This window comes from Hyperolius riggenbachi, chromosome 1, assembly GCF_040937935.1.
Source record: "Hyperolius riggenbachi isolate aHypRig1 chromosome 1, aHypRig1.pri, whole genome shotgun sequence".
NCBI classification, from domain to species: domain Eukaryota; kingdom Metazoa; phylum Chordata; class Amphibia; order Anura; family Hyperoliidae; genus Hyperolius; species Hyperolius riggenbachi.
The window spans coordinates 297449330-297475875 of NC_090646.1; the positions used below are offsets into that span (position 1 = coordinate 297449330).

The 26546-nt window shown below is 45.6% G+C and overlaps 1 protein-coding gene across 1 annotated transcript in view; it reads right to left on the reverse strand.

Annotated features, from left to right (window-relative positions):
- Positions 1 to 3389: 3389 nt before the first annotated feature.
- The window catches only part of LOC137508566 (zinc finger protein 414-like), a 96524-nt gene continuing 73367 nt past the window's right edge, over positions 3390 to 26546 (reverse strand). The window contains exons 7-8 of the mRNA XM_068233762.1: positions 16510 to 16559; positions 3390 to 6581 (exon numbers count right to left, since the gene is read on the reverse strand). Of these exons, the coding sequence (XP_068089863.1) occupies positions 16534 to 16559 (26 nt within the window). The 3' untranslated portion in view covers positions 3390 to 6581; positions 16510 to 16533. The remainder of the gene's footprint in view (positions 6582 to 16509; positions 16560 to 26546) is intronic.

Below are 26546 nucleotides of genomic sequence, written 5' to 3' on the forward strand. Positions count from 1 at the left end.
TACATAAAAGTTGTCATTTTTGTGTGATCTTTTATGCATTTAGATAATAAAACAAACAGTTAAAAACTGTTTGAGTGCTTGTTCTGAAAGTGGTTAAGCTGTAGAATATCTTACGATAGGAAGTACTTATGGCATATTCTATACTTGCATTTAAAGAGACACTGAAGCGAGAAAAAATATAGTGAATTGGTTGTGTACTATGAAGAATTACTAGAAGATTAGCAGCAAAGAAAATATTCTCATACTTTTATTTTCAGGTATATAGTGTTTTTTTCTAACATTGCATCATTCTATAATATGTGCAGATTACACAACACTCAGCATTCAAAATGAGTCTTTCAGAGCAGTCTGTGAAGTAATGACCTCTCCTCTAGCAGAGAAAAAGTTAACAGCTCACTTACAGTTGAGATAATAAACGTCAGATAACAGCCCTCTCCACGACTAAGACTTAAGGTAGCCATACACTGGTCGATGTGCCATTAGATCGACCAGCTGACAGATCCCTATCTGATCGAATCTGATCAGAGAGGGATCGTATGGCTGCCTTTACTGCAAACAGATTGTGAATCGATTTCAGCCTGAAACCGATTCACCATCTGCTGAGCTGCTCCTGCCGCCTGTCCCCCCCGTATACATTACCTGATGCTGGCTCCCGGGCATCTTCTCCGCATTGCACGGCTCTGTTCCGGATCCATTACGGCGCTTCCTGTGTTACTCCGTGACCAGGAAGTTCAAATAGAGCGCCCTCTATTAGAACTTCCTGGTCACTGTAGTGACACAGGAAGCGCCGGGATGGATGGAGCCGGAACAGAGCCGTGCAGCACGGAGAAGACGCCCGGGAGCCAGCCTCAGGTAATGTATACCTGATCGGATCGGCCGCCGCTAGCGACGTGCACTTTACCGGCGGGCGATCGAGGGTAATTTCCCGCACGGCGCGATCGACGGACCGATCCGATTCCGGGAGGGAATCGGATCGGCGGCTGCGTTTACCGCGAACGATTGGCAGCAGATTCGATACCCAGGATCGAATCTGCTGTCGAAACGGCCGGGAATCGAGCCAGTGTATGGCTACCTTTAGTCGGAGAGTTAATGGCTTGTTTGCATAGAGATAACAAATGGAGTTTCTTAACTCTTCCTGTACTGGAAACAATTAGACTGATGTATCTGATCTTAATGTTTTATTTCTTAGCTGTACTACACATACAAATCATAATATCATAATTTTTTTTCCGCTTCAGTGTCTCTTTAAAAAGTGTTTGGATGGTTTCTTCTATGGGCATCCATAGCCATGACTGCTGGCGGCAGTGTTGCCAACTCATCCCTTTAATTACTGACACATCTAAGTTATACAGGTTCTGGGGCTACTTACACATAATCAGTGCCTTAACTGCATCTACCTAGCCAAAAAACCTGTATAATTTATATGTGTCAGTAATTAAAGGGATGAGTTGGCAACGCTGGCTGGCGGTAAGAAGATATCTTGATCCAGTCAGGCAGATGACTTGCCTGTCAAGTTCAACCTCACAAGACTTTTCAGATTAGACAACTATGCGTAAATTCACTAATGAATGTCTGCACACATTAAAATTATTGGGATGCAAGTGACACTTAAAGAGACTCTGAAGCGAGAATAAATCTCGCTTCAGAGCTCATAGTTAGCAGGGGCACGTGTGCCCCTGCTAAACCGCCGCTATAGCGCCGCTAAACGGGGGTCCCTTCACCCCCAAACCCCCCACTGCGACACTTGGTCGCAGACTTGGTCGTTCCTGGAGGCAGGGCTACAGCCCTGCCTCCAGTCGCGTCTGTCAGCGGCGCATCGCCGCCTCTCCCCTGCCCCTCTCAGTGAAGGAAGACTGAGAGGGGCGGGGGAGAGGCGGAGATACGCGCTGACAGACGCGCGTGGGGCAGGGCTGCGGCGGTTAGCCCTGCCCCAACCAGGAAGCGCTCCCCCGCATTACGGAGGGGGATTTGGGGGATCAGGGACCCCCGTTAAGCCGCGGGATAGCGGCGGTTTAGCAGGGGCACACATGCCCCTGCTATCTATGAGGTCTGAAGCGAGATTTATTCTCGCTTCAGACTCTTTAAAGCAATTAAAATTGTACTATCACATTACTGTTGATCTATAGAAAGTAAAAAATAAATAAAAATAAAATATATATATATATATATATATATATATATATATATATATATACACATACATACATATATATATATATATATACACATATATATTATATACACATATATATATACATATATATATATAACTTCAAGGGGGCCGAATACTTTTGTAAGCCTAATGTATATATGTATATATATCCCATTTACATTTCTCCCAGCAGGAGATAGCGCTTCTCACAGAACCCTTGGAAGACCATAACTAATACAGGATAGGTTTCAGAAAGAAATTCTGAAACAAGTATTTATGCTTTTAAAAGTAAGCTTTTCCACCCTCACATTGTTTTGCACTTTTGTTTTATTTGTATTGAGTACCTCTTTAAAGTGTACAACATAAAACTGTCGGCAGAGGTATGTCACAAAAGAGATTTGGTAGAGGAGGCCTGCAAATAGTGTGGCATAATTAGTATCCACAAAGTTTACAGCTTATACAAACCACTCATGTAAAAGTTCAAAAGGTATAATGTTATTAATGTGATAGAAAAGATAATTTTGACAGGCTAGAATAAAAAGTACTTCAACTACCATAAAACAAAGTATATTTGAAACCCACATATTAAAAGCTCTGTTAGTTTGGAACCTTTCATCTACATGTAATATATTACAGTTTGCTCAAGGGAAACATTCAGATCCCTCAGGGATTTAAAAAAAAAAAAGTAATAGTACACAAACTATCTTGCAATTGTTATTGAGAATTACCTTTTCATGCAAAGGCTGAAATGAATGAGCTTTAATAGGTCAAAAGGGGTTGTTGGGCTACTGTAATTACCTGATCCTGGTCCTATATGTCTACATGGTTGCAAAGTTTGTCCGTGAAATAAAAAAGGTCAGGCACTCACTGCTATTTCCAATCCAGGTTTTATTAGGGCCCTTTTCCACTGGGAAGCATGAACACAACCACAATCGCATTGCGTTGAGCTTGTGCAATCTGCTCTTTCCACTTGCTGCATTTGCAAAGTAGCTATAGGCAAAGGAGCGCAATCACTGCGAGAATCACGCAGGTTGGCGATAGCGATTCAGGAAAAAAAAAAAGTGTAAAATACACACAGCGATTTAGAGGTTATGGTGGTGCTCATTGTGATTGGCACAACGGCTGCGATCCACTTTTTGAAGCGGATTGCAGCTTGTGGAAAACGTCACTTAGACTATACACTAAACTCCAACACGGTACAGGAGCACTTTTAGGAAATGCAGTTTGTGAGAATTAGTCATTGGTTAGGTACTTCTTTATTTGCAAATGAGCGACAGTGTTACTTTCACTAAAGTCTTAAAACAGCAAAGAATGATGGACTTTGAATACTGTACATTTAAATCCTCCTCGCACAAACTTTCCACAGGTGCACAGACAAATGCATATGTATAAACAAACTAACATTTCTACAATACAGATGTCAATGATTGCGTACGTCATTGACTCCTTCCTGCCGCTATGAACATATAAAACAGTAACAAGGCTATTGTGAAGCCAAATAAAGGCAGATGGGTATTAGATGAATTCTGTTAATGCACAATTGAAAAGTGAATAATTAAACTTTCTAGAAAATTTCAGAAATGTATAGCTAGCTGAAAACGGAACATGATTATTTTTAACATTTTATTACAAAATAAAAACTTCTGTAGCCCAAGTTTGTAATCATACATTTCATGATTAAATGAAAAATAAAAATCTACAATTTAAAATGATGGCCATCCATGTTGCCAGGCATTTGTATTAATGGGAATATTAATACATGCAAAATGAACTTTACATCCCAGAGCATCAACAGACTGCTGGTCAGATTTTTCCACGTGACATCATACCCCATTCATGTGAACAGGTACAGTAATTGCAATACATACATTTGGCCATCAGCAGTTCTGAAACGATATGCTTACAGCCAATAAGGGTGCTATGCTCAACAACCAACAACCTGAAGGGGCCCTATGAAAAATGTACCACCTAAGTAATCTCAAGCTAGCCTCTAAGAATGGCTGCTATGCCACTTCCCAGCTGAAATTAAAATAAATTGTATGTTGCACAAATGTAACCTAGAATGATAATTAACCATGATTCCTCTGGAATCTGTCATCCTCCTCTAATTTGTAAGGAGATTTAAACTGAGGGGAGCCTTGCATACTCTAGTGCCAGGATACAGTAAATAATCAAAAAACAGACACAAAACACTACTTCAAAAGTAGCATTTGTACTACTTATCTATTGCAACTGGTCCATTTAGAAGACAATTAAATTAAGTTGTAAAACTTTATGGGCAATTTATTTTTTAAGCTGAAGAAACTGCTTCAATTGTTTTTGGTGTCTGAAAGAGGCCTAAAACCATTCACAATATACTTCTTGAAGTTATAACCTGTTTTATGCCATGTTACACTGTGCGCATTTTGCATTTAATTTTTGGGTGCATTTTTGTAAAATGCATACAAGCATTTTAACATAGAGTCCCCTTTAGGGTACATTGTGTTTATGCTTGCGTTTTTTGTATATTTTTTGTAAATCATACAGAAAAAGCATAAAACAAGAATGCGGTTGCTTTCGTGTTCATGCAAAATGCATTTAGATTTGATAGTGTGTGAAAAAGCCATTAACGGTTCAGTAGAGAGTTTGGGGATCTACCCTTCTATATATATCTACCCATATATCTACCTATATATATATATATATATATATATATATATATATATATATATAAATAAAACGGTCTTGGTGTTTCTGTTCACATGATTATGCCTAAAGATAGTGTCTAACAAGATGCATCGCTGGAAGATTTTACATCAGGAGAGATGCGGAAGAGATTCACGATCAGTTTAGCAGTCTTGCGTCATCAGGGGAGAAAAGCTTGTCTCCCCTGACGACGAAAGACTGCAAAACCGGTCGGGAAGGTAACAGACGGCACCATTGTCTATTGATCTACGATTGACCATTACATGTATGCTAATCTTCTGGGGTTCCCAGTTTATGGGCCCCGTGAGTTATTGTTTTTATATCTACTGCCTTTTAAAGAAATTTTATCTAAAACGGGTTACGCTTAGATATTGCCGTTTTTTGTTTTCCTATGTAAATGCCTAAAACTTTTCCTCCATACGGATGTCCACTGAATCTTCACGAAGTCTGATGTTCCCTGGACGTTATCTGTGACCTGAGCCATTTTACAACCTTATAATGTGGGTTGTTGGGAGCAGGTAAGCCTTTCCTTGTTTTGATGTTTGGCGGATACCTACCTCTGAGCATTTGATGTATTGTGGTGAAGAATTTATCATTCCCTACATACAATGACTTTTTAAACCTGTGCTGACTTTTGATGTATGCCTGACTTCTGAACTTTTGGACATTGTTCTTCTCGGCGGCGGTTCTATTGTTTCTTGGAGCCAATATATTTGCTATTATATACTGCATTGTAACTGATCGAGTTATTCTAACTCACTGCATGCAGACTTTGTATTAAAGTCTATGGCCAGTTTCCATTGCAGTTCACACTCTTAACGCATGTGTTATGTAACGGACCACTGTGAACCTAGCCTAAGGGCTTGTTCACACTACAAGAGCTTTGCTAAGCGATTTGTGATTTTAAAAACTCTTGCTAATGTTATCCCGTGTGTGTTCACACTAGAGCGATGCGATTTTGTAAAAAACAAACAAACCCATAGCATTGTATTATAAGAGCTTTTCAAAATCACTAGCGCTTAAAAAGCTCTTGTAAGGTGAACATGACCTAAAAGTGATTCGGGGCAGAAGAAAGTCTTCATTAAATAGGTGAATTGTATTTAAATACTACATATGTTTACTATATTTTGCTTAATTGTCAATCTAGGTCCTTAGCCCAAAAAAAAAATCTTTGTAAGAGTATAGATCTGTTTTAAGACTATTATCTGATTTAATTAAACTCCAAGACCTGAGGTAATATTACTTTCATTATTAACATGGATGTGTGTACTTACGGTGGAAGAAGCGAGTTGGCTACAAAATATGCATGCAAGCATACAAAATAGTCACTGGAAACACATCAAACAAATACTTTTTACATCAAAATATTTCTTCACAGTATTTAAAGACACAGCTGCTTTCCAGCTTTATTTCTTACATCCAAATGATGTAGTAATGCTGCATTGAAAGAGTAAAGTCTGGAAAATAAGTTCAACCACTGTATTAGTGAACAGTGAATTTCAGTGTCTCCATTATTATTTTACACTAAGATTCAGTGTGTCCATTCAAAGCATTCTTATTCCTTGAAAGCAGAACATGTCTAGGGTGTCATTTCTGGACATGTACAATCACCAGGAAAGAGGGGACACGAAGTCGTGTGTAAGAGAAAGTCCTCCATCAATGCTTTGCCAGACCAGGGGTAAAAGGCTGGCTTCCATTTCTGCAGAAAGCTTGGAGTGCAAGGGAAGATAGATCAAGTTGTAATCTAGGGGAAAAAAAAAAAGTTATTTTATAAACACCACACATAGTATACTGGCAGATAAAGATATAGATAGATCTATATCTATATACACATACCATCTCCAGGTGGAACCATGAAGCTACATGATTCAGGTGGCAAAATCTAGGGGGTGGCATTTGGACAAAGTTTGGGCCATCTGGTGCATGCCTCCTCTCTGCCCTCCCGTTATCTTCATATTCCACTGACTTACTACACCATAAAGGGCCCCCAATTCCCTCGTTTTTTTTTTCCTCCTTGAAAATGTACACTTATTCCAGACTCCCACCATTACTTTTTATACTCTATTATAAAAACTGTTTTTTTGAATGAATTGTGATGAATAGGAAGTGCAGATTGGTTCCTTGATGGTGAAATAATTTAAGTATTACAACATTTTATTTCCAATGGCATTTATCTCATCGCTTAGGGAATTCTTCCCTGAAATTTGTACTTTTAGTGGCCACCTTTAGAGTGCGCTTGTGCACAACCACCATTACTTACCTTACCCATTGTTACTCTGCCTGTGTCATGGAATCTGGAAGTAGGCAATGGCACAACATTTAGTAAAGTAGGTGGATGTTTAACATGAGCAGAGAGTCATCTCTGCTACAGAGGGAACTCCCACTCCAGCATTTTTGCACAGTGGGATATTTCCAGAACTTAGCAGCTACCATAGTCAAAATGGCTCTCATACACCACTAGTAGCGGGCCTTTACAGATGAACAATGCTTTAACCACCCTGGCGTTCTGATAAGATCGCCAGGGAGGCTGCGGGAGGGTTTTTTTTAAATTAAAAAAAAAACTATTTCATGCAGCCAACTGAAAGTTGACTGCATGAAAGCCCACTAGAGGGCGCTCCGGAGGCGTTCTTCCGATCGCCTCCGGCGCCCAGAATAAACAAGGAAGGCCGCAATGAGCGGCCTTCCTTGTTTTGCTTACACCGTCGCCATAGCGACGAGCGGAGTGACGTCATGGACGTCAGCCGACATCCTGACGTCAGCCGCCTCCGATCCAGCCCTTAGCGCTGGCCGGAACTTTTTGTTCCGGCTACGCTGGGCTCAGGCGGCTGGGGGGACCCTCTTTCGCAGCGGCGGCGATCGGGCAGCACATGCGGCTGGCAAAGTGCCGGTTGCGTGTGCTGCTCTTTATTTGGTGCAAATCGGCCCAGCAGGGCCTGAGCGGCAGCCTCCGGCGGTGATGGACGAGCTGAGCTCGTCCATACCGCCAGGATGGTTAATTGAACTGGACCAAACAGAAATGATCCAGCCAAAGGCCTTACTTACCTCTTGACTCAAATGGTAACTGAACCAACTAGGGGGAATGCGTTACTGGATCTGATCATTTCTAATAGACCAGATAATGTATCAAATGTGCAGGTTCAAGAACATTTGGGAAATAGTGATCACAACATGATAACGTTTGAGCTGGTGACTGATAGGCCAAGGGGCAGCGGGACCACTAAAACTATGAACTTTAGAAAAGCAAAGTTCACTCAAATTAGGCAGGCACTAAGTTTGGTGAACTGGGATAATGAACTACAAGGGGAAGACACTGAAGGGAAATGGCAAGCTTTTAAACTTATACTCAATCAATACTGTAGTATGTATATCCCATATGGAAACAAAATGTCTAGGAATAAAAAAAGGCCTCTATGGATGAATAGAAAGGTTAAAGATAAAATGAAGAGGAAAAAGAATGCCTATAAGGTCTTAAAAAAGGAGGGGACCGAGGCTGCACTAAGCAATTATAAGGAGTGCAATAAAAATTGTAAAAAAGAAATTAGACAGGCAAAGATTGAAGCTGAAAAACAAATCGCTAAGGATATCAAATCTAACCCAAAAAAGTTTTACAAGTACATTAACTCTAAAAAAAGAAAGGTTGACTGTATAGGACTCCTAAAGGATGAGGATGGGAACTCAATGGTGGATGACCAAGGTAAGGCAGAGTTATTAAATGCTTTCTTTGCTTCTGTCTTCACAAAAGAAACAGCACTGTTGCAAACTACAGAGGCGGAAGAGTCTCAATCTTCTAACTGTAATATTAAATACTTAAAGTGAACCTCCGGACTAAAAATCGACTCAGCAGCACTGAAAAGGCTTTGTGTTTCTTCAACAGTTTCACAGCATCAGAACTTTGTTTCTCTTATACAAACCTCATTTTTAGCTGCACAGAAGAAAACTGCCCGGGCTTTTTTCCCCTGATGCTGTGCAAAGCATGATGGGATTTCTGATTTTGTTGTTCTCGTTCTGCTGTTTTGGTGCAATTTTTTTTTTTTACACTTTGAATTTGACATTTGAAGCCTAGCGTGTACAGCTGGGAGGGGTAATCAGGACACAGGACAGTTGGAACTGTGTCTCCTGCTCCTTGTCACCTCCTTTCAACCAAAAAGATGGCTGCCCCATGACAAAGATGGCAGCCCCCATGAATCACAAACATTTTCCTGTTCTTTTAAAACAGGGTGGGTAAGAGATTATATTACCTATCTATTTTAATTAACATAACTAATGTAACTTGATGACAGTATGTTTGTTTAGGCTGAAGTTCCCCTTTAACGCAGGAAGAAGTGAAGGCAAGACTAAATAAATTAAAAATAGACAAGGCACCTGGCCCGGATGGCATGCATCCTCGGGTCTTAAGGGAATTAAGTTCAGTTATAGATAAACCCCTTTATCTTATCTTTTGTGACTCTCTTGCAACTGGCAGAGTCCCAGTGGATTGGCGTACAGCCCACGTTTTCCCATTATTTAAGAAGGGCAAAAAATCTGATCCAGGAAATTATAGACCTGTAAGTTTAACATCAGTTGTATGCAAACTATTTGAGGGGTTACTAAGAGATACTATACATGACTTCATAGTAGAAAATAATCTTATTTCTCAGCATCAACATGGGTTTACTAAAGACAGGTCCTGTTTGACTAACATGCTCAGCTTTTATGAGGTAGTGAATGCTAATATGGATATTGGGAATGCTGTAGATGTGATATACTTGGACTTTGCAAAGGCCTTCGACACTGTTCCCCACAAAAGTCTGGTGCAAAAGTTGAGGATGCAAGGACTGGGGAAGAGTCTGTGTTCATGGATAGGGAACTGGCTAATGGACAGAAAACAAAGAGTTGTGGTCAATGGATCATACTCAAAATGGGAGACTGTTAGCAGTGGGGTCCCACAGGGGTCTGTTCTGGGTCCAGTGCTCTTCAATTTATTTATTAATGACCTAGTAGATGCAGTAGTGAGCAATGTTGCTATTTTTGCAGATGATACAAAATTGTGCAGAATCATTAACTCTCAGGAAGATAGTGTCATATTGCAACAGGATCTGGATAGGATGGCTATATGGGCACATACATGGCAGATGAAATTCAATGTTGACAAATGTAAGGTCATGCATTTTGGACGTACTAATGGTCTAGCACCATACAAAATAAATGGGATACAGTTGGGGACATCAAACTTGGAGAAGGACTTAGGAGTACTCATTGACAACAAGTTAAATAATCGTACTCAATGCCAAGCAGCTGCAGCTAAAGCTAATAAAATTTTGGGATGCATTAAAAGGGAAATAAAAACTCGAGATGCTAGCATAATATTGCCCCTGTTTAACTCTCTAGTAAGGCCACATCTGGAATATGGAATTCAGTTCTGGGCACCACATTACAAAAAAGATATTGCAGTTTTAGAGCAGGTGCAGAGACGAGCAACAAAATTGATGCGTGGGATGGAAGGTCTCACTTATCGAGAAAGGTTAGATAAACTGGGTTTATTTAGTCTAGAGAAAAGACGCCTTAGAGGGGATCTAATTAACATGTATAAATACATCAGAGGGCAATACCTTGGCGGATGAGCTTTTTGTCCCTAGGCCTTCTCAAAGGACTAGAGGACATGATCTGCGCATGGAGGAAAAACGTTTTAGCCATTTATTTAGGAAAGGGTTCTTTACAGTAAGAGTGATTAAGATGTGGAATGCATTGCCACAGGAAGTCGTTATGGCAAACTCTATACCTGCATTTAAAGGGGGCTTAGATGCTTTCCTTGCGTTGAAAGACATCCATGGCTACAATTACTAGGAAATGCCTAATGATGTTGATCCAGGGATTTTATCTGATTGCCATCTGGAGTCGGGAAGGAATTTTTCCCTTTAGGGGCTAATTGGACCATGCCTTGTAAGGGTTTTTTCGCCTTCCTCTGGATCAACAGGGATATGTGAGGGAGCAGGCTGGTGTTGTACTTTATACTGGTTGAACTCGATGGACATATGTCTTTTTTCAACCAAAATAACTATGTAACTATGTAACCTCTGAAGGCACAAGCAAAATGTATAAAAGGCTGTATAAAAACCAGGCAAGAAGCACTAAACCATGTATCTGAGTGCCATCTCAATTGAGTAAGTAAGGGAGGAGGGAACACACACACACACACTTTCACTGATTGAACACAAAAATTGTTCTGGATGTTAAAAATGTAGTACGAGTACACACATCGCTGCACTTTTCAGTGTAGACCAGGACTTGGTAAATGCCCCAGTAGACTTCACTTACAAAAGGTTTTCTGAGTTGGATGGATGTTATACTACAGACCTGGCCTGAATTTATTAAGAAATCACTTAGGGTTTTCAGTCCTTGCTTGGCATAGATCACATCATAATAAATTGTCTAACCTTTCAGCAACCTTTACTGTCTACTTGTGATTTTAGCCTGTTACCCAACAGGCGCTGAACAGTGATGCAAGTATCACCCACACATGCCACGACCTGCTCCCCTCCCCCCCATGCACTCTGCATGGCCATGGCTGCAGCCCTACGCCTGCAGTGTGGCTGAACACCTACACATCTGACGTAGAAACCAGGCATTTTATTACCCTCTTTTTTCGGACTATAAGAGTCCAAAAGTACCAAAAGTAGGGAGAAAAAAAGTTGTTGCGTCTTATAGTCCTAATGCAGCTTTTACCTATCCGGGCGCATGTGTCTGATGATGGGCTTTCTCTGATCTCCATGAGGTCCGTGGTGAGGCAGCAGAAGCAGCAGCCTGATATGAAGTTTCCCCGCATCAGCAATTATGTCCCGGTGGCAAGGAGGCAGCAGCCCGATCTAAAGTTTCTTCGCATCAGCCTTTATACTGTCCCTGCAGCGAGGCAGCAGCCCAATATGAAGTTTCCCCACATCAGCCTTTATACTGTCCCAGCGGCGAGGCAGCAGCACCCCAACCTAAAGTGTTCCCTGCATCACCGTGATCCGAGAAGTACAGGACCGCTTCAGCCACTATAATGGCAGAGTCCTATGAGGCCTCTGTACTGTGTTTATTGGCATCAGCCCGTGACCCCGATGCAAGTGCGCTACAGGTCATTGGAGGGTGCCAGTAAACAATGCAGTACGGAGGCCTCATAGGGCTCTGCCATTATAGTGGCTGAAGCTAGGCCTGAACGATTTTAGGAAAAATTGAATTGAGCGATTTCTGTCTGAAATCACGATTTCAATTCGATTCACAATTTCCTTCAAATCAAGCTTTGTTCCCCATCTGTGCATCCCTGTCCCCCTCTCTCTTTGCGCACCCTCTGGGTCTCTCTGTGTCCCCTGTCTCCCAAGCTGCAGCAGTACTGGACATACCTTCCAGCACGAGTCCAGCGATGCCCGTCTATCTACTTCGCCTCCTGCATACTCTAATGCATGGCATACTTCCTGTATGTCATGTGACGGCAGAGTCAAGAGACGGCAGACGGCGAGAGAGGACAGAAAGCTCTTGAATCCTGTCAGAAGGTATTTCCAACACTGCCGATGCTGCGGGCCGCACGTGCCAGGACTTGGGGGAAGTTTGAAGCCACTTCTTCAAACTTCCCCATGTGGAAATAAAGTAATTGCAGAAATTGCCACGTTGACGATTCAGAAATTGTGAGCTTGGTGATCACGATTTCGATTTAAATTCGATTTATCTAGCTGATAATTCGATTTATGCCTAGTTGAAGCTGTCCTGTACTGCTTGGATCACACTGATGCAGGGAACACTTTAGGTCGGGGTGCTGCTGCCTCACCGCAGGGACAGTAGGATTGCTGATGCAGGGAAACTTCATATCAGGCTGCGCTATTGCTGTGGGGACAGGCTAAAGGCTGAAGCAGGGAACACTTTAGACCTTGCGGATGCTGCTGCTGCCTCACCACAGGGACAATGTGAAAGCTGATCAGATGACAAGCACTGCAGGGAACAAGGATTACAGGTCATTACAGGGACAGCTGCTATGCCGCTCTGGGAGTCTACAGCCTGGACCTCCACACTGGGCCCAGTTGCTTTTTAACCACTTTGCGTCCCTAAAATAATACATGCCTCCATAATTAAAACTCACATATTGTATTTGCCCATATGTCCCGGTTATTACACCGTTAAAATTATGTCCCTATCACAATGTATGGCGACAATATTTTATTTGGAAATAAAGGTGCATTTTTTCCATTTTGCATCTATCACTATTTACAAGTTTAAAATAAAAAAAAGTATAGAAATATTTCATCTTTACATTGATATTTAAAAAGTTTAGACCCTTAGGTAAATATTTACATGGTTTTTTTATGTTTTTTTTTATTGTAATGGGTTTTTTTTTTATAGTAAAAATTTTATTTGGGTAGTTTTGGGAGGGTGGGAGGTAAACAATAGATTTATAATGTAAATGTGTGTTAATTTTTTTTTTTTTTTTACTTTCAGTTGTAGTATTACTTTTTGGCCACAAGATGGCGGCCATGAGTTTGTTTACATGACGTCACTCTAAGCGTAACACGCTTAGAGTGACGCATCGGGGAGGGAACAGCCAGAAAAAGCACAGCTTCCGAGAGAAGCTGTCGCTTTTTCAGCGGGGGAGAACAATCAGTGATCGGGCACCATAGCCCGATTCACTGATTGCCTGGCTAACGAACCGCGGGCCAGGAGCGCGCGTGCACACACGCGATCGCCTGCGGGAGCGCGCATGGTTCCTGGACGTAGTTTCTACGACCAGGAACCAAAATACGTTAAAAGGTAATAAGGGGAAAAAAATGAAAAAAAAAGTAATTATTTCTCAGTTTTCAGCCATAATAGTTTGGGTTTAATCTACAGTAGCACTTATTTTCACACATTTGATTTGCCCGTTTGATCCTAGTACAATGTGTGGTGACAATATATTATTTGGAAATAAAGGTGCATTTTTTCCATTTTGTGTTTTTGGGTTTTTCTTTAAAGGGAAGGTTCACGGTCCCTAAAAAAAATTAAAAAGCTAATCCACTTACCTGGGGCTTCCTCCAACTCGTGGCAGGCAGGACGTGCCCTCGGCGCCGCTCCGCAGGCTCCCGGTGTCCTCCGGTGGCGCACCCGACCTGTGCGCCGTACAGCCCGGAGGACGTCAGCACCCCCGCGTGAGGCGCATTTTGGAGCGCAGAAGAGCCCGACCTGGCAGCCTTCCTGGCCAGGTCGGGTGCGCCACTGGAGGAGACCGGGAGCCTGCGGAGCAGCGCCGAGGGCACGTCCTGCCTGCCACGGGTTGGAGGAAGCCCCAGGTAAGTGGATTAGCATTTTTATTATTATTATTATTTTTTTATTTATTTATTTATTTTTTTGGGGGACCGTAAACCTTCCCTTTAATTGATGGGCCACTTTTTAATCCTCCCCACCTCCAAGTTAGCCAGATGTGTTTTTTATATCCCCCCTCTCCCATAGTTGGCCATATGTGCCTCTGTAACACCCCCCCCAATAAGCCAGAGGTGCACGTTTATCCCCCCTCCCACATAGTCAGCCAGGTGTGTGCCCCTTTACCCCCCCCCCCATTGATAGCCAACTGTGTGCCCTTTAATTAGTGTCCCCCCATGGAAAGCCAGGTGTTGGCCCTTTAAAATTACCTTCTTTCCCCCAAATGCCAGGTGTCTTCATCCCCCCCCCCCCCTGCAGAGTTGGTCGCAGGGAAGCATTACCAGTGACAATCTCTCACCTGACCTTGTTCCACCGGCGATCGCGATCTCCTCCCTGCACTACTGCTGTCAGCCTTACTATGCTGACCGGATCGGGTCCCGGCTTGATGATGTCATCAAGCCGGGACCCGATTCATTCAGCATAGTGAGGCTGACAGCGGCACTGCAGGGAGAGGATTGCGATCACCGCAGGAACAAGGTCAGGTGAGAGATTGTTACTTGTAATGCTTCCCTGCGCCCAACTCTGCAGGGGGGGGGGGGGGGGAAAGACACCTGGCATTTGGGGGTAAGAAGGTAATTTTAAAGGGCCAAAGGTCAACATGGAGGGGGGTTATTACAGGAGATCGGGCGAGGGGTGGGAAATCGGAGCCCCGGGAAGGGATGCCAGTATAGTGTAGTTAGGGGGAGGGAGGTTAATAAGCTCAGGAGCGTGCTAGCACACCCGCTGTGCTAGCACGCCTGCTGTGCTCATTAAACGAAAGCAACTTATATTCACGTCGGGTGGCTTTCAGGAGCCACTTGCAACGACGTGAATATACTGGTTAAAGAAGAAGATGTAAACTGGTTAAAGAAGATGCCACCCGGGCTGGATAGGCGAGATAGGTCTTATTGAAATTGTAGTGGTTAGCATAGCTAGTTTTTTGGGGGAAGCAGGGGTTTCTGTAGTGTAGCTGAGGTAAGGGGGCATCACTGGATTTGTGATGTGTAGTATAGTTGGTGGGGGCAGCAGTGGTTAGTGTAGCTGGGCAGTGTAATTTAGAAACATCTTGGGGAGGGGGTAAAGGTCCATAAGACACTCCTGGACCATGGATGCACCAAGGCTTATTTTTTTTCCCCCTGGTTTTTGCCTTCCAAACCTCAGTGCGTCTTCTAGTCTGGAGCGTCTTATAGTCTGAAAAGTATAGTAAGTAGGATGTGGCAAGTACAGTATAATCTCATAGTAAACTCCAAGGGACCAGAAATAGTGGTTTACTATATCAGAAATTGTGCTAGAAATTGCCCAGCATGCCCCGGTACATTCTCTGCTGCAGAGAAGCAATTCTGTCCTCCCATTGGAGGTACAGTAGAAGCACTTGCACATTTGATGGACTACAAGGTTAAATAAACCTTAGGGTTTCACAAATCACTGGTACAGTATCCAGGGCTCCTTAAAAACTGCAGCAGTCACTGAATAGAAGCAGCCACTCGCTTCCTGTAAGTGGTACCACCAAAGGGCGCGACTTGCAGCACGTGTCCTGCAAAACTTTCTGCTCACACTTGAGCCAATCATGAAGCCTCTCTTTAAAATGCAGCCAATCACGATAATCCACTCGCATCTGTAATGCGAGTAACTCCGATACCTCTGCAGGCAGAACTTCACCTTTTCCTCTCCACTCTCCTTAGTTTTGCAGCGAGTAGGTCCAGTGCGTCCTGCACTACAAGTGAAAGTAGCCTGTACTACGCTCCACACACTACCGGGAGCGTCATCACCAATAAGGGAAGAGATACCCAGGAGTGAGTACAATCCCATGGGAGGACTGTAATAATACTTTTATCAGTGATTACTGACCAAATTAAAATGGAAGTGATAGCACTGTATCCTCTTGTTTATGTTCACATTATTCCTCATTTTCCCCGGGCTGCTTATTTGTACAGTACTGTATATCCAGTGCCTGTGCCATTCTTGTCTTACAAATGTCATCAGGCATCAACTCACTGGCAATCAGCCTGAAGGGAGCAGCAGACCATGGGTTTCACACGGACATACAACGCATGCACCACCCACTGTTTACTATATCCAGAGTCAGCATCACATAGGGGCCAAAAAAAAAAAAAAAATTAGTTTACTATAACAGAAGTTTTAGTATATCAGAGTTGACTGGGCGTTGCTCCCATAGACTTATAATGGAGATTGGCTGGGACCTGGAGAGGTAGTTTACTATACCAGAGTTTATTAAAACGAGATTATAATGTACCATGCATGCAACTGCAGTGAGAATTTACCACTTCACTAACCTTTTAGAAATTCTTTCATACGATTCAGGTGAGAAGTGCCGGTTTTCCACCTAAAAGACAATTTTTAAATAGTCAGGCCAAATATGCAGGATTACTTATTTCTTGTTCTTCAGCCTTTTAAAGCCTGAGTAAACAAGGCAAAGTGTCCAGATTATGCAAGGTAGGCAAAAATAGGGAGAGGAAATGACGTAGATTTCTCAAAACAAGTGCAAGGAGAACTAGATTAAAAAACTGTAGGAGTTGCTCACATTATTCAGCCAAGCATTTGTGTCATGTTTAATAAACCGGTTACATTTTTTTGTATTGTTTTGGGTAGATCCCTTCATAAAATGCATAATCACAGTGCAAGATTATGAATTGTTTGTTCACAGAATGGTAGAATATCGTTTTCTTTGCTGGTCAAAGACGCAATTATTACCAACATCTTAAAGTGAACAACTCTACACTCTAAGACCACTGAAGTGAGAGTTATGGAGGCTGCCATGTTTACTTGCTTTTTATCAGCAGCCCTGCTGATTTATTTGGCTGCAGTAGTGTCTGAAGGAAGACCAGAAACAAGCATGCAGCTAATCATGTCAGATCTGACAATGTTAGAAACACCTGACCTACATATGCTTATTCAGGGTCTATGGCTAAAAGTAGTAGGGCTAGAGCCCACTAACTCATTTGTGTCCACTTTTCAGTGTCCACAACTGCGGGGGGGGGGGGGGGGAGAGAGCGAGCGAGAGGGAGGGAGAGAGAGAGCAATAGAGCGAGAGAGAGGGAGAAAGAGAAAGTGAGAGAGAGAGAGAGAGAGAAAGAAAGAGAGAGAGAGAGAAAGAAAGAGAGCGAGAGAGAGAGAGAAAGGGAGAGCAAGAGAGAGAGAAAGGGAGAAAGAGAGAGCGAGAGAGAGAAAGAGAGAAAGAGTGCGAGAGAGAGAAAAAGGGAGGAAGAGAGAGTGAGAGAAAGGGAGAAAGAGAGCGAGAGAGAGCGAGCGAGCGAGCAAGAGAGCGCAATAAAGAGCGAGAGAGAGAGAGCGAGAGGGAAAGAGAGAGAAAGAGAGCAAGAAAAAGAGCGCGAGAGAGCAAGAGCGAGTGAGCAAAAGGAGGGGGGGGGATGGGGAGGAGAGAGAGAGAGCGAGAAAGAGAGAGAGCGCAATAGAGAGCGAGAGAGCGAGCGCAATAGAGAGCGAGAGCAATAGATAGCGAGAGAGAGATAGAGAAAGAGAGCGGGGAATGGGGGAGGAGATAGAGCGAGAGAAAGAGAGAGCGAGAGAGAAAGGGCGAACAAGAGAGCAAGCGAGAGAGGAAGAGAGAGCGCAATAGAGAGCAAGAGAGCGAGCGCAATAGAGAGCGAGAGAGTGCAATAGAGAGCGAGAGAGAGCGCAATAGAGAGCGAGAGAAAGAAAGAGAAATAAAGATAAAGCGCGCGCGCGCGAGAGAGAGAGAGAGAGAGAGAGAGAGAGAGAGAGAGAGAGAGAGAGAGAGAGAGAGAGAGAGAGAGAGAGAGAGAGAGAGAGAGAGAGAGATAGAGAGAGAGAGATAGAGAGAGAGAGAGAGAGAGAGAGAGAGAGAGAGAGAGAGAGAGAGAGAGAGAGAGAGAGAGAGAAAAAGAAAAGAGCAGGATAGTTAGGCAACTGGTATTGCTTGAAGAGAACCCTAGGTGGGCAGATGGGACACAGAGCATGTTCTCTGCCCCTGGCCGTGAGGTTCAGCAGGATAGCCAGGCAACTGGTATTACTTAACAGCTGGAGAGCCAAGTTTGCAGACCATTGTTTTAAGGAACTACAAGTCCCACAATGCATTTGCCTTTATGAATCGTGGCTGTCAGACTCCCGCAATGCATTGTGGGACTTAACAGCTGGAGAGCCAAGTTTGCAGATCACTGGCTTAAAAGGACAAATATGGCAGCCACTATACCCCCCTTCACTTCAGTTGTCCTTTAAGGTGGCCATACATCTTTAGACTTGGCGGCCAATCGACCATCACATTCCATAATTATCGAATCTTATTGAAAAATCGGTGCCACCAAGAGAATACCCAAATAACAATTCAAACCATTTCAGCCCAAAATTGGTTGCATGTACGATTGGACATGCTGGAAAATATCAGGCAGACATGCTGGTGGTAACACCACGTGATAATCCCTAACGGCGAACGCAGTGGAAACCCCCAACCATGTCCCCCCCCCCCAGGGGTGGACTGACAACTCATGGGGCCCCCAGGCAATAGGAGATTATGGGGCCCCCATACCAGTGTTTCCCACTGTCACAGGAGCCCTCAGTGGCTGACCGCACTTAGCCTTCTAAACGGTGCCAGCGCACAGATCGTGCGAACTCTGGTCGCAGTCAATGCGCAGGAACCGTTAAGAATTAGCCGCAGACAACTCAGAAGGGAGCCTGTGAGACACGGGTGATTACAACGTCACCTACTGGTTCAGAGTAAACTGCCACCACCGCGGTTACTATGGGACCGTGGGGCCCACTAACTGACTGACTAATCCTGCGAATAAAACGGTTAAACACACGATATTCTGTCTAGCCAACAACAAACAAACAGTAGCGTATCTTCAGAGACCCGGGATCATTTCTGTGTGTGCTGATAAGCAGGGTAGCGGAAAGTGAATGACTTGGAGAAAGTCGTTTATTCACGCAATATAAATAATTAATATATACAGACAATTATGAAAATCAACAATTATGAAAACAGTAATAGCCAGTATGAAAAATAAAAGAAGGGAGAAAAAATACTTAGTTCCTGGAAAGATGTCCTTATTGTGGGAAGAATCATAAAGTCCTTGGTTTCAAAGTCCAGAGTTCAGAGTTCAGACCAGGTGGATGCCAGCATATCCTCAAGCTGGCATCTGATGAGTGCAAGATGGTTCAGTGTGGAGGACCCAGCCCGCCTGCTGGCTCTGTGCTTTTGATGAAGCTGGTTTGGGGGTGTGGCAAGGCCAGCCCCCTCTGAGCTACCAGCAAATGACAGTTCATTCCCTCTGAGAGATTTTAGAGCTAAACTTATGAATTGCTGTAACTCCTGAACCATACACGTTACATTTAGGGGGGTAACAGCTTCATACTTGGAGGAAAATACAGATTAATATGATACCTGACATGGCTAGTGCATCAGATCAGGGTCCTGAGTAGATTCATACCTGGGTGGTAGGGGCCCCGGGCCCCTCTCGACTGGTATCAAGAGATCCAGCATGACCCTACGGATCCAATGATACCGCTCTCATAACCACCCTATTTATTGTATTCTGTAAATGGGCAAAAGATTATATTGTACATTCATTTCTTCCTGCTAAGGCCGGAGTCAGCCTGACTGGAGTCCAGCTGTGTCTGCTTCTTGTCGATGAAAGGCCCTGTTGGCTCCTTCAATTAACATCTGAATGTGAAATCTGCTTAGACAACTTTGAGTTTACACCTCTGGCTTGATCAGCAGTCACAGGGCCAGTCTTCCTGCCAGCTGCTTGTCACCTTATACCTGATGGATGGGCCATCAGCACAGCTTGAAGCCAGGGACTCTCTGGGCCCAGGCTCATTAGCATATCAAAAGGGCCATCCTGCAGTTAAGGTGATGCTATTCCTCTGCTAAGAAAGGACTGCAGACCTCCTACACAATAAATCCAGATTCTATCGATTTGAAGCGCAATCGACGCAGAGAATCGAGTGCGATCGCTTTTCTTCACGGGCGGTTCCAGGACGCGCCTGCGTCCCCGCAATCGTCCGTGACAGCCCCCCCCCCCTTGTCCGTGGCTTAGCCACTCATCCGCAAGATGTGTGGCGGCGCCGCTAACCTGGCTGACGGGTCTCGAGTTGCCGGTACGGCGGGAAAACCTATTGGAGCCTGTGGCTCGGTTCCCCTGGACCGGTCGCGGTCGGCTACCCTCAGGGTTGACCCAACATGGACCGTTCTGGACAGGGCGTTTGCGCCACTGCAGTCGGACGTGGTGTCTGCCGGGACTGCGGACAACGGGCAGTGGGTTGGTTAGGTCAACAGCCAGCCCACGCAGGGTTCCCCTGCTGAGTGGCTGTGGACCTAAGGGAACCCCGCGGGAATCCCTGGACCTTCCCAGCTCCTGACAGACGGCACATGCCCTGCAGTAGTTGGCTACATCCCTGTTCATCCGGGGCCAATAAAACTGTTTCCGAATACCGGCGAGTGTCTTGCGGACACCCGAGTGCCCGGTCAGAGGATTACCATGTGCGGATTTCAGCACATGTCCCCTAAACGCACTCGGGACCACAAGCCACTTGGTATCCGCGTGGGATCTACCTGTAGGGGGCTGTACAGACTCACTGTACAGTCTCCCACCTTCCCAGTACACCTTGAAAGCGGCCCCGTCTGCGAGGGGCTCAGCGGCTTGCTGCCTGAGCACCTCCAGGCTTGGGTCACTTTGTAGTGCGGCTGAGAATATGGCGCTGTCAGTTTCAGCCAACTGGCTCATGTCACACGAGGCCAGCGGCTGAAAGGTCTCATCCCTGTGGTCAGAGGAGGGGGAGGAGGCCGGAACCCCCTCCACCTGTCCTGAGCTCGGGTTCTGAGCAGTGCAGCTGCGCGGTACTGCTAGCACCGGTACACTGTCAGAATGGCACAGACGGACATTACTCAAATCATCATTGCATGCAGTAATGACATTGACAGGTATAGACATTTTTTCATTACAGACAGGTTGTACAGTAAACTCAGGTACAGTTACAGCATCATCACAACAGACAGTCGGTACATCAAACTCAGGTGCCTTTGAAGCAGGCACTATTGAACCTGGTACCCTTGAACTGGGCACATTCAACCCACCTCCCCCTGGTGCTCCCCCAAGTGTATAAAGTACCTGGTGGTGGGTGGAGAGTCCGTCTCCTTCCGTGAGCGACAAGGCGGTCGTGGCAGGTTCATAGTAGGACACAAGCTTGCCCAAATCAGTCCCTAGCAACACAGGGACTGGGAGATCCTTCATAACCCCAACAACCCTTTCGTGGACCCCTCCCACTCCCCAATCCAGCTTCACTCTGGCATGGGCTATGTGAAAAAGGGTGCCTTCTACCCCAGTAAGGGCAAGGGATCGGCTGGAGCTGATGCTCTCCTTTGGCACAAGGTGTGAGTGAACTAACGTGATGTCAGCCCCGGTGTCTCGAAATCCGGTGACAACTTTGCCGTTCACTCTAACAAGTTGCTGCTGGTCGGTTCGGTCGCGGATTTCCTTTCCGCGGGCAAACAGGACAAAATCTGATGATCCAGGCTGTGGTTCGCTGGCGGGTTGCCTCTGCTGTGGGTGAGGTGCAGGTGATGCAGATGATCCAGGTGCTGGTGGGGTCTGTCTCCGCTCCGGACAGTCGAATTTCATGTGTCCGGGCTGGCGGCAGTAGTGACAGGTGACCTCTCCAGGCGCTGCAGGCCTGGGTGCAGCAGCTGCGCTGGGTGGCCTCTGTGGCGGACGGCTCACAGGGGCAGGAGGGTCTGCCGAGGTATTGGGCTGACCTCCTCTCCAGCTGGATGGGACAGTTCTGCGGGTATCAGCCACCCGGGTAGTTGCAAAAGTCTCAGCAAGGTCTGCAGCGACAGTTGCTGAAGCCGGCTTGCGTTCTAGCACAAATTGGCGTACATCAGCAGGGCAAATGTTCAGAAATTGCTCGAGGACTATCAAGTCCTCCAGGACGCCATAAGACCCTTTGGTGAGGCCTAGAGTCCACTGACGGAGTGTGGTGAGCAAGCTGCTGACCACATCTCGGTACGAATCAGAAGACTTTTTCTGCCAGGCCCTGAACTTTTTGCGATAGGCTTCTGGCGTCAGCTGGTACTTAGTAATGATAGCGTCTTTTATAGCAGCATAATCATTATCCTTCTCCGCAGGCAATTCTGCGAAGGCATCAAGCGCTTTGTAGCGCAGCAAAGGTGTCAGATGTCTGGCCCACTGGTCTTGGGACAGACGATACTGACGGCATGCTTTTTCAAAAGATCGCAAAAACAAGTCAATGTCTGTGTCTTTTTCAATATTAGCAAACTTAAATTTTGCACTTACGGGTGCTGCAGCTCCTTCAGCAGGGAGGCTGGGCGGTGAACTCCGGCTGGCCTGTTGAACCTTTGCCATGTTGAGCTCATGCTGTCGTTGGCGCTCCCGCTCAGCGGCATCCCTCTCTGCGTGGCGTTCAGCAGCAGCAGCTTGCCGCTCCCGTTCCTCTCGTGCTTCCATGTACTGCATGTACTTGTCCAGGTCAGTCTCCATCAGCTTTTGTAATGCCTGCTGCATTACCGGGTCAGCACCCATGGACAGTCCAGTACTGGCCAGTTCCGGGCGAGTAATGTCAGAAACTCTGGGATTGGGGTCCATACTGACAGTCTCTGGCGTAACTGTTGCAACAGGGCCCGCAGGATGCTCAACCTCTGTACGCCTAAGATCTTCAGCCTCTGGTTCCCCTTGATTGTCAGATGGGCTGGTATCCACCTCAGCGGACACTCCCGGCTCCCGCAGTTGCTGGGCATCCCATCTGGACAAGTCTGCTATCAGGTCCCGTTTTGTCTTGCGGAGGATGCCAATGCCCCTCTCTTCGCAAAGATTTTCCAGGTCTGCTAGGCACATGTTCTGGTAGTTCCCGGACATTTCCATGCCAAATAAAATAAAACTTTGGGGAAGGGGTACTGGCTACACAGTCTCTCTGTATATATAAAAAATATATTGCCTTCCAGCTACACCAACGAATTAGTTCGTTTCTCGATAGCGCTAGCGCTATCGCAGATACTTTCAGCACAACACAGGTCTCACCGCTGCCTACCACTGTCACAGGAGCCCTCAGTGGCTGACCGCACTTAGCCTTCTAAACGGTGCCAGCGCACAGATCGTGCGAACTCTGGTCGCAGTCAATGCGCAGGAACCGTTAAGAATTAGCCGCAGACAACTCAGAAGGGAGCCTGTGAGACACGGGTGATTACAACGTCACCTACTGGTTCAGAGTAAACTGCCACCACCGCGGTTACTATGGGACCGTGGGGCCCACTAACTGACTGACTAATCCTGCGAATAAAACGGTTAAACACACGATATTCTGTCTAGCCAACAACAAACAAACAGTAGCGTATCTTCAGAGACCCGGGATCATTTCTGTGTGTGCTGATAAGCAGGGTAGCGGAAAGTGAATGACTTGGAGAAAGTCGTTTATTCACGCAATATAAATAATTAATATATACAGACAATAATGAAAATCAACAATTATGAAAACAGTAATAGCCAGTATGAAAAATAAAAGAAGGGAGAAAAAATACTTAGTTCCTGGAAAGATGTCCTTATTGTGGGAAGAATCATAAAGTCCTTGGTTTCAAAGTCCAGAGTTCAGAGTTCAGACCAGGTGGATGCCAGCATATCCTCAAGCTGGCATCTGATGAGTGCAAGATGGTTCAGTGTGGAGGACCCAGCCCGCCTGCTGGCTCTGTGCTTTTGATGAAGCTGGTTTGGGGGTGTGGCAAGGCCAGCCCCCTCTGAGCTACCAGCAAATGACAGTTCATTCCCTCTGAGAGATTTTAGAGCTAAACTTATGAATTGCTGTAACTCCTGAACCATACACGTTACATTTAGGGGGGTAACAGCTTCATACTTGGAGGAAAATACAGATTAATATGATACCTGACATGGCTAGTGCATCAGATCAGGGTCCTGAGTAGATTCATACCTGGGTGGTAGGGGCCCCGGGCCCCTCTCGACTGGTATCAAGAGATCCAGCATGACCCTACGGATCCAATGATACCGCTCTCATAACCACCCTATTTATTGTATTCTGTAAATGGGCAAAAGATTATATTGTACATTCATTTCTTCCTGCTAAGGCCGGAGTCAGCCTGACTGGAGTCCAGCTGTGTCTGCTTCTTGTCGATGAAAGGCCCTGTTGGCTCCTTCAATTAACATCTGAATGTGAAATCTGCTTAGACAACTTTGAGTTTACACCTCTGGCTTGATCAGCAGTCACAGGGCCAGTCTTCCTGCCAGCTGCTTGTCACCTTATACCTGATGGATGGGCCATCAGCACAGCTTGAAGCCAGGGACTCTCTGGGCCCAGGCTCATTAGCATATCAAAAGGGCCATCCTGCAGTTAAGGTGATGCTATTCCTCTGCTAAGAAAGGACTGCAGACCTCCTACACAATAAATCCAGATTCTATCGATTTGAAGCGCAATCGACGCAGAGAATCGAGTGCGATCGCTTTTCTTCACGGGCGGTTCCAGGACGCGCCTGCGTCCCCGCAATCGTCCGTGACACCCACCTTTCACTTTATATTTTTACAGACTAAAATAATTTACTGACAACCGTAACCATTTTATATTGTGATATTTCATACTGATAAAAACCCCTGCGCCGCACGAAAAATGGGTGTGGTCACGCAACAGAATGTGGGCGTGGTCATGGGTGGGGCAAAATATACATGATCTTAGCAGTGGTGTAAAAGGTCTGCCGGGGAAGTTTGAACTCTGCCATAGTGCTTCCCCCCAAAATACATGTAATTTGACAGCATTTCACCAAAAATCCATGCAATTTGGCAGAGGTTGCTCCAAAATACAGATAATATGGCCATCGTTCCCCCAAAATAGACGTAATCTGGCAGCAGCGGTTCCCCCAAATACACATAATTTGGCAGTGGCTCCCCAAAATATGCGTAATCTGGCAGTGGATCACCAAAACTACATGTAGCAGCAGTGGTACCCCCAAAATACACAGAATCTGGAAGCAGCGGTTCCCCCATTATACACAATCTGTCAGCGGTTCCCCAAAAATACACATAATCTGGCAGCTGTTTCCCAAAATACACTTAATCTGGCAGCAGCAGTTCCCCCAAAATAGTTAATCTGGCAGCAGTTCCCCCAAAATAGGTGCCCCCAGTATATGTAACCAGGTCAAAAGATATCCCCATTGGAAGTAACCAGGTCTATAGGTTTTCCCAGTGCAGGTATCCAGGTCTATAGGTGTCCCCAGTATAAGTAGCCAGGTCTATAGGTGTCCCCACTTAAGATAGCCAGGTCTATAGGTGTCCCCAGAATAGGTAGCCAGGACTATTGGTGTCCCCAGAATAGGTAGCCAGGTCTATGGGTGTCTCCAGAATAGGTAGCCAGGCCTATAGGTGTCCCCAGTACAGATAGCCAGGTCTATAGGTGTCTCCTGTATAGATAGCCAGGTCTTTAGGTGTCCCCAGTATATGTAGCCAGGTGTATAGGTGTTCCCAGTATAGCCAGGTCTATAGGTGTCCCCAGTATATGTAGCCAGGTGGATAGGTGTCCCAATATATGTAGCCCGGTCTATAGGTGTCCTCAGTATATGTATCCAGCGGTATAGGTGTTCCCAGTATATGTAGCCAGGTCTATAGGTGTCCCCAGTATATGTAGCCAGGTGGATAGGTGTCCCCAGTATATGTAGCCATGTCTATAGGTGTCCTCAGTATATGTATCCAGCTGTATAGGTGTTCCCATTATATGCAGCCAGGTGTATAGGTGTCCCCAGTATAGCCAGGTCTATAGGTGTCCCCAGTATATGTAGCTAGGTCTATAAGTGCCCCCAGTATATGTAGCTAGGTCTATAAGTGCCCCCAGTATACGTAGCTAGGTCTATAGGTGTCCCCAGGAGGGGAGGCAGCCAGTAAAAGAGGGCGATGGGAATAGCAGGGGAGAAGGGGGTGGGGGGGAAGTCCCCCCTCCTTCCCTCACCTTGGGGCCCCCCTTCCTGGCTCTCCCCTCCGGAATGTGTAAGTGTTGACGCAGCGGCTGACAGCGGGTGGGGACTTACCGCTGTTACAGCCACCGGAGGGAGCGCTGATCTGTGTGCCGCTAGTCTGGTCTACTCAAGACCAGACTAGCGGCACACAGATCAGCGCCTCCTCCGGTGGCTGTAATAGTGGTAAGTCCCCGCCCGCTGTCAGTCGCTGTGCGACACTTACACATTACGGAGGGGAGAGCCAGGGAGGGGGACCCCAAGGTGAGGGAAGGAGGGGGGACTCCCCCCCCCCCCCCTTCTCCGCTGCTATGCCCATCGCCCTCTTTCACTGGCTGCCTCCCCTCCTGCTCAGGGCTCTCTGGCGGCCCCCCC